At 42.7% G+C, this 14,881-nt stretch overlaps 1 protein-coding gene across 1 annotated transcript in view; it reads left to right on the forward strand.

Annotated features, from left to right (window-relative positions):
• itpr2 (inositol 1,4,5-trisphosphate receptor, type 2) overlaps window positions 1-14,881 on the forward strand; it is a 53,396-nt gene that overhangs the window by 18,980 nt on the left and 19,535 nt on the right. Inside the window, 13 exon segments of the mRNA XM_018664216.2 lie at window positions 268-435; window positions 946-1,032; window positions 1,118-1,243; window positions 1,378-1,500; window positions 1,788-1,988; window positions 2,338-2,589; window positions 2,741-2,866; window positions 3,072-3,200; window positions 3,541-3,661; window positions 3,883-4,064; window positions 4,240-4,382; window positions 5,019-5,127; window positions 14,499-14,619. Of these exon segments, the coding sequence (XP_018519732.1) occupies window positions 268-435; window positions 946-1,032; window positions 1,118-1,243; window positions 1,378-1,500; window positions 1,788-1,988; window positions 2,338-2,589; window positions 2,741-2,866; window positions 3,072-3,200; window positions 3,541-3,661; window positions 3,883-4,064; window positions 4,240-4,382; window positions 5,019-5,127; window positions 14,499-14,619 (1,888 nt within the window).

Genomic DNA, 14,881 nt, shown 5'->3' on the forward strand with positions numbered 1-14,881 from the left:
GTTAAGTGATTTTTGTTACAGTTGATGTAATCATTTTGGATTAGGAGGGTTCTCCAAAGGGGGCAGACAGCAGAGAGCCTCCTCAGCTGGAATCTAGAGCTGCATAAGCTCCCATTTTAACAACATGCTGACTTTCTAAAGTGGTGCACTGAGACTTCTTGGCAGAGATTTGCTTTCACACACGTTTGTTCTTTTAATATCTCTGTCTGGTTTATTTCTCATCCAGCGAGGTGTGTGTGTGTGTATGTATGTTTGTGTATTTTCCAGGTCCAGCTGCTGGTGTCAGAGCAGGATGTAGAGAACTACAAGCAGATCAAGGCAGACCTGGACCAACTTCGTCTGACTGTTGAGAAGTCAGAGCTGTGGGTGGAGAAGAGTGGCGTCTACAGCGGTGAAGACCTGGGGGTCAGACAGGGCAAAGAACAGAACATCGAGGTGCTGTACCATCATTTAATGGTATCCAGCATTTAAAAGCAAAGTTCCATATTTTATATTTTAGTTTGACATTTAGAGCTCTGCAGGAAGTTACTATACTTGTCTTAAACATCCCACCAGTTGTTCAGCTGCAGGGTGAACGGCTTCTATTATCTATTTGTTGCTACTGTTAATCAAGGTTGGTGGAAAGCTAATGGTGCAAGCCCCTTTGTTATATAGCTTAGTACTCAGGAATAATGAATAATAATGTCTGTTGGAACAGGAAGCTACCGCCAAATCAACGTTTATTATCGAGCCTGTAACTTGTTTTGTTTTAAAAACAGTATTCTTCCTTTTATTGTTTATAAAAAGGAATGAAAAGGATCCGTGCAGGGATTTTTCCCACCACATTATGACAAATGCTCAGTAACTAGAGGCAGGATACAAAGGTTGTTATGTGCCAAAGATAAACCTTTTGAGGGCTGAACGTGACTGAAGGTGTGTTTTTTCTTCATTTATGTGTTTTGCCAGGAGGCTGTTCTGAGCCCAGTGCAGGATGGTGACAATAAACCTCAGATTGACAGTAACAAGGCAAACAACTACATCATTGTAAAAGAGGTGAGGTCCATGACTTTATTTTCAGGTTATTCTCGTTAATCTTTCTGTTGTGTATCTATAAAATATTTGTCTGTCTCATCTGTAGATTCTACTGCGGCTCAGCAAGCTGTGTTTCCCCAGTAAGAAGAGTCGCGTGCAGCAGCAGAGGCTGCTGAAGAACATGGGGGCCCATACTGTGGTGCTGGACCTGCTGCAGATCCCCTATGAGACGGTGAGTAATCACCACGACAGCTAACTGAATTCCTTGAGTGAAATCTGTTTGTATCATGCTTTCTTGATATCTCTCTGTCTGACCTCATTTTTAATCATCTTTACTTTCGTTTGTTTGGATCTGCTTTTGCACAGAGCGATGAGAAGATGAATGAGATCATGACCCTGGCACATACATTTCTGCAGAACTTCTGCAGAGGAAATCCTCAGAACCAAGTCCTGCTACATAAACACCTTAACCTGTTCCTCACTCCAGGGGTATGTTGATGTGACCTTGCTGTACTTGTCCCTTGTTGACATGCCTTACTTTTAGTGATGTCCTCTTTTCCAGTAGAACACACAGTAGCATCAGCAGAATTAGCCTATAATAAAAAAAAGGTCCAAAACAGCAGCAGCCTGACAGTAGAGAGGTGATATGATGCCCTAGTTTTGTTATAAGCAAGAACATTTTTCTTTGTTTCTTTTTTTCTGTTACACAGATGAATCAACATTCTGTTTGTGTGAAAATGATCACTGTGAAAGACTGAATCCTGTTTTTTCACCAGTTGCTGGAAGCTGAGACAATGCGTCACATCTTTATGAACAACTACCAGCTGTGCAATGAGATTAGTGACCGTGTGGTTCATCACTTTGTCCACTGCATTGAAACACATGGGAGACATGTCCAGTATCTCAAGTTCCTGCAGACCATTGTGAAAGCTGATGGGAAGTATGTGAAGAAATGTCAGGACAAAGTCATGACAGAGGTGAGATTTTTTTATTTTATTTTTTGCCACCCACATGTAATCTCACACTGCATGGATTATGGTTATGGTTTATTAAGGTGAAAAAGAAAGCAGTTAAGGAAGAATGTTTTCTGAAAAATTATAGCTTACAGTCATTAAACTATGCGTACTGTTAAGTTTTAGGAGGCCTTAAATCGCATTAAAATAATGCAAATCAATGCTTTAAGATATACAGCTCATTGTGATATTGCCTATGTGTATATAACTGTTGTTTATATATTTATGTGTAATGGTGATAGTGGCAAGACCTCAGTTAGACCCTGAATTTGCTTCATGTAACTTTTCTTTGGGTGTCTGTTTGTGCGTCCAGCTGGTGAATGGAGGTGAGGACGTGTTGGTGTTCTACAACGACCGCTCTTCGTTCTCAGTCTTGCTGCAGATGATGGGCTCTGAGCGGGAGCGGACCGACGAAGATGGAGCTCTGGCCTATCACAACACGCTCGTAGAGCTACTGGCTGCCTGCACTGAGGGCAAGAACGTCTACACCGAGCTGAAATGCAACTCCCTGCTACCACTGGATGACATAGTCAAAGTTGTCACTGATGTCAACTGTATACCAGAGGTAGGAGCCAGATAGGTTTACCAGAAAATAATGATATGGCTTGAGTTGTATTGTAAAGATGAATCAATGATGTTTTCTAACATTTTTTGGGTACCTGAAAGTAACCAGACATCACACTTATATATATATTCATATTTTCTTTATCCCCCAGGTGAAAACTGCTTATGTGAACTTTGTGAATCACTGCTATGTGGACACAGAGGTCGAAATGAAGGAGATCTACACCTCCAGCCATATCTGGAAGCTATTTGACAACTTCCTAGTGGACATGTCCAGTGTAAGGCTCTGTCAGACTGAAAGGTCACACATGTATGCCTGATCCATCCCTAATGAGGCAGTGTATATGTCAAGATACATGAAGGCTTACTTACAGTATATGCTAGATATAGTCACACACTGCACATGGAGAGAAAAATGACAGAGATGTGATGTGAGGATTTATTTGTTCAGAAATTACACTCTGTATAATTTTTGTATGTAAGGTATGCAACACAACCACAGACCGTAACCATGCAGATCTGGCCCTGGAGAAGTATGTGACAGAAACGGTGATGGCCATTGTCAAGGGTTTCTTCAGTTCACCTTTCTCTGTCAACCACTCCAACCTGCAGGTATTGTTTTCCACCCCTGACAAGCAGGTGAAATGTGCCCGCAGAGGGAGGCTCATTCATGGCATGTCTAAAATCCTTTGCCAAGTTTTAGCTACTTTACAGTAAAAAATATTTGACAGCAGACTGCCTCCTTCACTGCACCTTCGCCTGGGACCATCTTGTTTCATTGCAGACATTTGTACCTAGGGCAGCTGCTTGAAGTGTTTTGCACACAAGTCAGCGTAAATGTCTGCTATCAGAGACAATGTTGAAGTGTTTCCATCAGGATTATATCTGTCTTTCTCTATGCTTATGCCCTTTAAAAACACAGTGTCCCCTGCTGTCTCTTCCTTTTCCACAGACAAATCAGTCTGTCTTTATCAAGCTGCTCCAGTCGTCTTTCAGGATCTACAACTGCACTTGGATAAACTCCGCTCAGAAGGCTAATATTGAGAGCTGTATCAAAACACTGGCTGATGTGGGTGAGTGTAGCTACTCAGCTGTCCAGCCTTGATGGAGAAAGAGGCATTTTAATACATTTAGATTCTATTATTAAAACAATAAACAGAATAGTATATGTGTTGATTGTGCTGGTTTTGTAACAGCAGAGGAGGGCTGCAGTTTTGGTGCCTGAGCTATGTTTGCTGTCAGAGTAGATAAAATACATTCACACTGACATCTAACCCTTTGTGGTCTTCCTCAGCTAAGGCACGGGCCATAGCCATCCCAGTGGACCTGGACAGTCAGGTCAACACTTTGTCTCTCAAGGTCCACAGCAACATGGTGCAGCGGGCAGCCAAGGACTGGAGAATCTCTGCCCGCACGCGACCACGCAAGGAGCCCCTGGGTGGCCCTGACTACAAGAACATCATTGAGAAGCTGCAGGTGCACAGACCAAGACAAGCCTGAGAGTCTATATACAGCCATACGAGCAGTGCACGGCCAAGAATTACATGAGCAGATTTCAAGTTGACTTTATTAGGGCTTTATTTATGCTTGTTAGCAGTATCAATATCTCCAGGACAGCACTGGATCAGAGCTTGTGTGTGTGTGTTTGCAGGGGGTTGTGTCCTGTCTGGAGGAGCAGTTCAGCCCTAAGGTTCAGGCAGAATTTTCCGTGCTGGTGGATGTTCTTCACAGCCCCGAGCTGCTGTTTCCAGAGGCTGCTCGGTTACGCTGCGAGAGCGGAGCTTTCATGTCCAAGTGAGTCTCTGTCCATAACCTGTGTGTACAACAAAGAACACATCTCTGCTTTTTGATGGCCTGGAGGCCACGTTTTAAAATATTAGTCAGGCTACACGGATGGCCAGCAACGTGTCTGACATAGTGGTTTGGGGTTTGATGAGTTAGGATTTTTGACAGAAGTTACTGATAGCTCTTGTTTTTTTTGCTGATATTCAGTATGTGCTAAGTTAAAGACTGGCATGTAAAGAATAATAAGTTTTTGGCAGGATGGAAGATCTAGCATTAACCAGAACCTCCACTAATTAACTACTATACCAACCAACAACTGTTACTGTTGGTCAGGAGGCTTTGGAAAAGAACTGAAAAGGAAGAAGCAACAATCTAAATGAACATTATGAATGCTATGTGTGTAAAGAAAACAAGTATTCATTGCATCTCTGGTGAGTGGAGTGCTCAAACTAACATATTAGATGTGTCATAAAAAGTAGTTTGATACATGATCAAACCTCCAGGGGTGCTGTTACTCTGTTGCTGCTGCAGCTGTCTGACCTCCCTGGAGAGCAGGAATGGAGATTTCACCTGCTGTGATCAATAAAATATTTCTTTGTTTTACTTGTGAGCCAATGACTGTACAACACTGTCACTGTCACACAGGCTCATCAAACACACCAAGAAGCTTATGGACAAAGAGGAAAAGCTTTGTATCAAGATCCTGCAGACCCTCAGAGAGATGCTGGACAAGAAGGAATGCTTTCAGGAGTCTGTGAGTACTTGTCCCTGCACGGGAAGGATGTCACTGAAACATGGTTTCATTAAATAATGTGTCACTTTACAAAGTAAAATTTCAGGATTCTACCAGAGAATTGGTGTTAATCTCTCTGACTCTCACTGTTACATAAAACCACATTAATTAGGTGAAATCATTCAAAAGTTTGCTGTGGATTTAGCGCTGTCTTCGTGTGCCAGCAGTGCTGTACTCCTATCAGCAGTGCAGTGTAGTCCTTGTTTTCTCCCAGGTCTGTCGGCCCAGAGCCCAGACTCCCCTTCATCAGTATGCTGTGGGCCTTTCTATGTTACATAAGGCAGGGAGGCACTTGAGGACACACTCACACTGAGAGGGAGAATAGGGAGGGAGGAAATAAGGGAAGAAGGAGGAGGAGGAGTGGGGGGGGGCAAGCACTGAACAAACAAATCAATACTGCAGCGAGCGGGGTGCAGGAGCCTCTCTCCTGCTGCACGCCACCCCACCCCCCTCTCTCAGCCATAGAGACCTGGAAAGTGAATGACAAGAGTTGGTAGAGGAGACTTGAGGTGGTGACTGTGTGTGTGTGTGTGTGTGTGTGTGTGTGTGTGTGTGTGTACGTCTTTGTGCACCAGAGTTGTGAAGGCCAAAGAACAAAAAAAGTCAGGTCTGTAATCACCTTTGGAAGGTTTTAGGAGAGTTTGTTGCAGCTGTTTGGGGGTGGGGGGGGGGTACTGTGCAATTCACTCAAAACAAAATATGCTACTTCTCTCTGACTGAGGAGACAACAACTCCAAAGAATCGATTATCGCACTAAACACTGTCCCGAAATAAATTGTGAGAAAGGATTTGTTCTCCTCTGACCATGTGGGATTTTATGCAGATGATTATTTTTGACCAACAATTTTTGACTGTCCTATTGAAGGCTTTTTATGTTGCATTACTTATTAAAATAGGATGGATGTATGTATGTACCTTTACCCACTCTCTCAGTGTAATTGCATTAGTAATACTGTCAAAACTATCTTTCTCAATATAGTACATGCCAGCCAGTGTCACTTACAGCTGCTTGAGGAGTCAGAGTTTTGTATTTTGTATTTGTGTTTGCATCTTGTGTCAGTCAGCCAAGATATTTTTCGAGAGGCAAATGATTCAACAGTTGTGTGGAAGAAGATCAGAGGAATTCAAAGTGGAAAAACAGTCACTTTTTAAAAGCGGCTCAGTGCATTCGAGAAGCCAGACAGTGCGGTAACGATATGTGAAATGTCAGTTTGTGTAGGTGTGCGTGAGTGTGCTCAAGCATGTATTTGTGGCCTCTCTTTGTCATATCCCTGTAGCCCTGAGCGTGGAGCTGCAGCCTCACTGCACAGGAGAGAGAGAGAGAGAGAGAGTGTGAGAGAGAGAGAGAAAACGATTGATGGAAATAATGAGAGAGGGAGAGGCAGACAGACAAAAACAGAAGGAGGGAGAGAGAGAGAGACAGAGTGACAGCATAGGCAGCAGAGGTTGGTGGCTCCCCTGGGGTGCAATTGGTGGGTGGAGGAGAGAGAAGGAGATGGAGAGAGAGTGAGCGAGGGAGGGAGGGAGAGAGGGAGAGAGGGAGGGAGGGAGGGAGGTAGTGAGGCAGCCATGTGAGGAGCCATGTGAGTGGAAGGGAAAAAAAAAGTGGGCAGCGGCTGCAGGGTGAGGGATTGGAGAGAAGCAGAGTCTGCTCAGTCCATGAGGAGACAGGGCAGGGGGTGCGCTTACGTAACAGCCTGCAGTGGCTGAGCCAGCGTCACGTGGACCATCACGTTCTCCCTCCCTCCCTCCTTACTCTCACTCTTCTGTCCACTTGCTGCCTCCCTCTTCCTCCTTTGCCCCTCCATGCTTTGTCCCAGTCTATCGTGTTCTGTCTGCTGGTCCGTATTATTCTCTCTATCTCTCTTCCCTCTAGTCCCACCCAAGCCCTGCTCTCTGTTTGCCTGGGTCATGGCCACGGTAGCTGGTCAGACAGCCAATACAAGATCTGCAGCAGTCTGAGTATATAGAGAGATGTGTTGGCTCTTATTTCTGCACTTCACTTGTTTAGGCTGTCAGATAAGGGAAGCTTTATAAATGCTTGTGCTCCCGTTTGCACCCAAGATGTCTTGGGTGAGTGAGGGTTTTTTGGGAAAAAAAAAGACTTGAAAGATTGTTTGATGCATACTGACTCTGTATTCTGAGATAACATTCAAATGTTACATTTGAGGAAATTAGCATTAAACACCATGATAGACTTTTAGTTTGAAATCTCATCTTATGCACTTTGTTTTTTAAAGAAAAAGGCTGACTATACTTTGTCATGAAAAACCAAAGCCAACAATTTGTTAGTCTGTCTCTGACATCCCCACATTGACTGTGGCACATAACTACACAACTATAAGAAATCATTAAAAACTGGTCACTAATATATATATACTCTAGTGTCTTTTTCTTTTTTCTAAAAATGAAGTAAATTGAAGTAAAAAAACAGCTGGGCACTATAATTGTCAGGAAACATCACTCAAACAGGAGTAGACATTTGTTGGGGACTATTTTCCTGCTGAATAATACACATTTAATGCGAACAGGTATTATATATATACAGGACAGTCTAAGTAGGACTGACTCGAAATAAACTGCGGTGCCTATGTTGATTGTAATGAAGGCGTGGCAACTCTGTGACTCATTTTTGGACAATAATGGAGGTCCATGGTACAGAGGAATAAGATATAATGCTTGTTTGTTAATAGGATCAGTTCATTGTTGGTTTGGTCTTGTCGTGGGATTTGTTGACAGTGAGAAAAATATTTAACATCCTTACTCTTTTGACACAATGGCAACTAACAAAATGTTTTTTGTAGTAGTGTATATCTTAGTTATTTCTGTGAACACATGCATGCAAATGTATGTAATGTGCTGTCCTGTCTATGTACGTATAAGCATGTCCTCATGTTTACAGAGGACTGACAAAGCCAGTTATGTAATAAAAAATCACTCTCACTCTCTTTCTCTTCCCTCCCTCTCTTTCACACTCATCCCTGTCATTCACACGCTGTCAGTCTCCCTGTCCGTCGTTCTCTTCCTGTCCCTTGCTCCTCTTTCTTTCTTGCTTGCCAAGTTTCACACCACCTGCCCAAGGCAAAGCAGATTTACAGATTACCACCCTCTCGATGCTAAGATCATCACATGCACACATGTAGACGGAAAGCCTCGCTCAGACACACACGCACAAACACCCACGCACACTCCCAGGCATGCAGTGCCACGCTGGCTGTCCCTGGGTGAGCTCATCCTGCAGGGTTTTCCCTGTTTATCTGTCTACTGATGGAAGTAGTGGAACATGGCTTAGATTCATCAACAGGGAGCGAGGTCAGGCAGGCAGGCAGCAGGCTGAGCTCATGGATACCTCGTATGGTTTGACCTTTGGCTGGATTCAGGCTGACACAGCATGCTGGAATCAGAAAGTTGAAGTTAGGAACAACAAAAAAAAATCTGCAACCTGAATGCTTTTATAGTTGGTGAACTTTTTAAGTAATACCAAATAATAATAATAATAATGATCATGCATGTTTTACTACCTGAGCAGAGGTTGCTGAGGTTGTCTTTCCTTCCTCTTGCCCTCACTTCTCTAGATCCACCAGTCAGGTGTCTGTTAGTTGAGTATTATGCTTTGGTTTCCATAGCAATGAGGGATTAGCACATGTTGTTTGTCTGTCTGGTCTTGCCCTGACTGGGCGCAGGAAGTCTGTGTACCCTGTGTAGAAATGCCCTCAGACCAAAAGCACAGTGCCTGCTGAACTTTTTTAGCTCTAGTGGAGGAAAGAGGTGTCTTGTAAAAAACACTTGCAATTGCTGGGCCACTATGAATGAGATTAATTGTCCCTGTGAACAGTGTTTCGACACAGTTTGTAGCCTGTTATTTGAATCTGATTGCATGTGAGTTAGGCCACTTGTGCTCGTGGAGGCACATGACGAGTGACAGGATGAATTATATGAATTACAACTTGTTTGTACTGATTGATTCCAGGTTCCTGTCTTGCTAATGCAGAGAGCTGGTGGACTAAATAATGGAAACACCATAGAATACTTTACAAAAGCCACTTTATGCATTTTGCAGATACTGTCTGTCATCATAGTCTGAGACTACTCCCTTTGCCACATCGCATAATTTGGCAATATTTGTGATGCACCAGTAATTTAGCTTGTAATTATCGACCTATTGTGCCCTTTTGAAAGTTCCTATATGCTGCCATGATAACTCACTTATGACATCAGTGATTATACCTCTATTAAAGCAAATCTGTATTCACTCAGGTAGACTATTTAATTGTGTTTGGCTGAATTGCTGTGGCAATCGTCAAAACTACTGAATGGATTGCCATCAAATCTGGTACAGACATTCAGTAGTTTTTGAGACACCCAAAACCACAAATGTGAACCTCACGGTGGTGCTAATGAAAAGTCAGGGGATCACCAAAGTCACATACATGATCTGGGAACCAGACAATATTTTGCACCAATCCAGCTAGCAGATGTTAAGATTTCACAAGATAAGTGACAACTTTGACCTGGTGTTAGTGCTGAAAAGTCACCAAAGTGAGATGGATTCATCCTCTGAGAACCATGAGTATGTGTACAAGTTGTCAATAGTTGTTGATAGTTGTTGAGATATTTTAGCCTGGAGCAAAGTGATGGGCTGACTGACAAGTCCTCAGCAAAATGTTTTTTACTTAAGGGATATTTTATTGTGAGGAGTTTCTCATATTTTGTCCATCTTTTACACATGCTCAGGTACCGGTGAGGCAGATGAGAAAAACAAACCTTGCCTTGCCAGCCAACCTAACTTCAACATCACAGTCTTTCTAACAAGCACAATCAGTGTTTAACAGTGTTAAGCACGCTTCCATAGTGATCTCTCCAGATAACAGTTGGTCTTTTGCTGAATGCTTGTTTATGCTGCTGGTCTTGTATTTCCCTGAACCAGTCTCACCAATTGCTCTCACATGTGGGCTTAATTTGTTTTGCTGATGTGCCTGCTTGTTGGGTAAAAGCATTTTATGTGCTGTGGAGTTGCAGCTTGAAAACATTGTAAATGACGGCACGTGATGCGTGCATCTGCACGTGTCTCTTAAATAAAGACGTCTTTGCAAGAAAATCTCTAATTCATCAACTGCTTATAACTTATAAACATTTAACTACAGTAATTGTCTCAGAACTTTTTCTATTATTAGTACCAGATTAAATATTTCCAGGAGTTTTAGGAACTCTTCTAGGAAATAATTTGGAAAATAACAATCCATAAAGTAAAGCATTACCATTTTGTTTCCAAATATAAATGTCTAAATGCTGTCTCTCTTTATGCTGTGAGTGAGTAAAACTCTGGTGGAGAAATATAGATTCCTGGATAAAAAATGTAAAAAGAGTTGGGTCTAACAATACTGGAATCTGCCTAAAATGAAAAAAAATGAAAAATTTCAACTGAAGAATCTAAATCTCGGCAGTGTTGCCAATGACATGACCTCAGTGTCATCTCTGTCTTCACTCTCTCTCTTCATATTCCCATAGTGTTTGCACAGAAACTGGTATAAAATGACTGTATGAGTCTTGGTTTTGTGATTTCTTTCTCTCCTGCTCAGGAAATAACCCCCTTGGTGAAGAAACCTTGCAAACTTTGAAATGGATATGTATTATATTACTGAAGGCTCGCACTTCCAGCTTTTCATTTTCCCCTCCAGTTCCAAGCTCTCTTACTCCTTAGAGACAACAGCATTCTTTATTAGATAACATGCAACACCATGCTTTTACACTGTACATGATCAGATTGAGTTTCTAACTGAAATTTAGTATCGGGTACTAATGATGAAAAATAATGCTCAGAAGGTAGAGTTTCAAACTCTGTACTGAACATAGTGTGTTGACTGAAGTTTCTGCTGAGACCAAAATGTGGTTTCCTGATGGTAAACTTGTCAGATGTTGCTTAGCCCTCACGTAGCCTATGGGGAAACTCTGCTTGTGCTGTGTCACAGTGTACTTGATCAGTGCTCCACGCTGTTTACAAAAGACACACACCCAGGGTCCTCTCTTGTTTCTGTTGTGGGAAAAAGTAACACTGAAAAGCAAACTGTTAGCCCACCCCCCCACCCCTCAATCTGAACCTTGTTTGGGTAACATTTTGCCCCTCTGTGGCTCGAGTCTCTGCTATAATCGACCTTGTCTGACCTGAGTGGCTCAAACCTCCCCCGCCTGTTCCTGGCACTGTCTGTCTTGATTCACAGCTGGTGCTGCCCTCCGCTGCCTGCGTGCGTTTCTCAGACCACCTGAAGAAGCATAGGGCAGGCTGTGTCTTTGTCTTTTTCTCCGCACATCTCTCCGGAGCTGGAGAGATCTGCAAGACAGCAGGGCTGCAAGGGGGATGGAGGAGGGAGGGGAGAAGAGGGGGGAGTGCGAGGATGCCGGAGATGGGGATCGGCAGCTCATCCCCAGCTTGGACACCAGAGCCGCAGTGTGGCGTGCCGGTGCACATTTTAAAACGCCACGACTGTCTGCTCCTTGCTAGGTTTTGTTTGTTCCTTTCCTCCTCTCCCTCACCACCTCCCCCTCCTCCTCCTCCTCCTCCTCTTCTTATTTCTGTCAGTTTTTCTACCTCTATTTCTATCTCTCTTTCTTTCTCGTGGCTCTTACATCACCTGACTGGAGTTTTTCTCGTCAATGCAGCAGCAAGCAGATGAGTCAGGCTGGGCTGACTCTCCTCTACAGCCATCCTGCCTCTCCTCTCCTCTCCTCTCTCTCTGCAGACCTAGCCAGCAGACTGCATCGCTCAGAAGGGAGGTGAACAAGAGCAAAACCCTGCCACCCCCCACCCCCTTCAAACCTCCCCCAACAAGAACGTTTCTTGCATTGGTGTTTGAGAGTAGTGCAAAACCAACACGTCCTCTGTCAGAAAAGGGGAAATGTTAAGTCAAACATGATTCAATCTGCAATCAGTCAAAGTGTGTGCATTGGGATGCATTGCCTTACAGAGTGTAGTGCTGAGTTTGTAGTTGCACTGAGTGTGTGTCTGTGCATTGCTGTGTAAAAACGAGAGAGGCTGGCTCAATGGATCCTCACCTTCAATTCAAGAAGTGTGCGTGCCTGTCTGTCTGTCTGTCTGTCTGTCTGTGTGTGTGTGTGTGTGTGTGTGTGTGTGAGTGTGTGTGTGTGTGTGTGTGTGTGTTTGTGAGACAGTTCAGCCAGACAGTGCAGGCAGACAAGCGTCTCTGCTGACTGCAGATGAGATGGAGTGTTTACTGACACAGGGAGCATCAGCTACACGTGCTCCTCCACGTCTCCGCTCTTCGGTGCATTTAGTTTGAGGCTCTTCAGCTGGACTCTGTGTGGGTGGCTTTCATGATGACGCATGGAGGTGCCTCATTTGTCTGATCTCTCACTGTCAAAATATTGACAGTCTCTTTTTGAAGGTCCCAGTTTGGAGTGTTGTTGAGAATAAACCATCAATAGTGATCACTTTCTCATTGATAATTCAGTTTTAGTGTCTAGCAGAGACATAGTTCTGTGATGTTTGCATTGCACCATATATTTATTGTAAGTGGCAACTACTTTAAACAACACTTCCAAAGAAGCTACACAAATGAGTCATATCAAGCTGAATACTAATTAGCAGTATGTGTCAGCTTTAACGGAGGTGTGACAATCACAATAAGGGAACTTGCGGAGGGACAAAGAGGCCAGATAATCACTGCCTGGTGCATCACATAAACACTGCTGAATAATGCAATGCAAAAAAGGTTCAAAGCTTATGAAAATGTATGCCAGATACAGGAAATCTGCATTAACTGAGAGGAACAGTAGATTGTTTTTATTATTCATTAATCCAACCATTAATTTATTGATTAATAAGTGAACTGTTTGGTCTATAGAAATGCCCATCAAGAGCCCAAAGTAATGTCCTCAGATTATACATTCTGTCCCAGCAACCAAATATATTTGATTTACAAAGAAGCAGGAGCAAAATTTTGGCATTTTTGCTCATCAAGTGATCATTCATTTTAATTATCAATCACCTATTAAAATTCTTGGTGATAAACCTTTTAGTGATCAGCCCATCGACTAATTATTGCTTCATAACACCGCTACCTACAGCCTAAAAAATGATCAATAAGGCGATTCAACACCTCAAACTGTTGAGTTTCATCAGAAACTGCTAGTGTTTTCAGGTGTTATTTTGTCCACCACCTGTACAATAGATCATGGAAAGGCTGATTGTCCTACTAACACGTTTCCATGGAAACCACAGGTGGCTCCCCACAGTCATTCATTCTTTTGCTCCTCCCTTCAATCAATCTGTTTATCCATCTTTTCATCCATCCTGCCACCCTGTTGATCAATAAGGACAAGGCCATTTTGAGTTGTCAGGTTGCTATAGAAACTGATGCTGACCACCTTGCTTGTGTTCTTTATATACCATCCCATCCATCTTCCATCTGATGCTTCTCTGCTGTTGTACAATAACAATAGGTGGTGACAAGCACATTGCAAGTCACCCACCTGTCAATCACTCTTGCACTTGGATTACACAACCATCATAGGGAGATTATCTCCATGAGTCCTCTCATCTCATTTCTGCTCATCTGCATCACAAGAGATAGAAAATGCAGTCTTTAAATAGATGTGAAGTAAGAGCACAGTAGTTTTGCTAATGCAGTATTTCCTAAATGTACATGAAACCTGATGGCTATAGTGTTTGCAGTTGTTAGGTAATGCAATCATGAGACAACCTTGTCTGATCAGAAAAAGTCTAAGTTGATGTCAACTTTCATTTTCATATGGTCTCATTTTCTAGACCAGAATAAAGAGACCATCAATATTAAAGATTTCAGGAAAGACCAGCACTAATTATAACAAACCTAAATATAACTGCTTTTTATCTTTTTGTTAGCTTTTTTCTGTCTCAGCTGCCAACTGAAAATCTTTCATAAAACCGGAGTTAGGATCTTGTCGTTGGACAGCACTATTATTTTCATGCTCCTCAATAAGAGGCTCCAATTTCTTTGTTGATAAGAGCATTGTTATTCTACAAGTCACCGCTCCCATCAAGGAAGAGGGGCATCATGGGATGATGGTGATCATTCCCTTTAGGTAGAAGATGAAATCTGCTCAGCCCTCTTAAGGGATGGTTTTCATGCCAGTGAAAACGCACTCACCCTCACCACAATTATTCTCTCGAATGGGACATTTCTTAATTTGTCCTTCATTTTGGCATTATCTTTATGGTTAAGTCTCACAAAATGTCTACTTTTTAAAATGTAGTAAAAATGTGAATTTCCTAGTTTGAGGCTGGTATTCTCTCAGACTGTGATATGGATTTAACATTATGATTTCTGTCTCCACAGGGAAACGAGTTAAGAAAGATTCTCCTCACACGCTACTTTGGAAATCAAAAGCTTCTCTCCAAGTCAGAGCTTGGGAGTGGAAACAGCTCATCTGGCGGCTTTGTCAAGCCGTCATCTGGAGGTACTGAAAACCCCAAATAAACCCACCCAGACACTGCAGTGCAACTCAGTGCAACTGCAGCTAACGTGACAGCTAACATGCTTCTTAGGAAAAGTGCTGTTTGACAATCACTGGCAGACTTGAGGAATCACTTTAGCCAGATTGAAAGCACCACATAAATATATACTGTATTTCTGTCCAAACAGTTGTGGAATATATTTATTAGAATGACAGTAAATGACAGTAATGTCTGCAGGTAGATCTCTTCAGTTATGTGAAATGT

The sequence above is a fragment of the Lates calcarifer genome, linkage group LG10 (genome assembly GCF_001640805.2).
Source record: "Lates calcarifer isolate ASB-BC8 linkage group LG10, TLL_Latcal_v3, whole genome shotgun sequence".
Lineage (NCBI taxonomy): Eukaryota > Metazoa > Chordata > Actinopteri > Centropomidae > Lates > Lates calcarifer.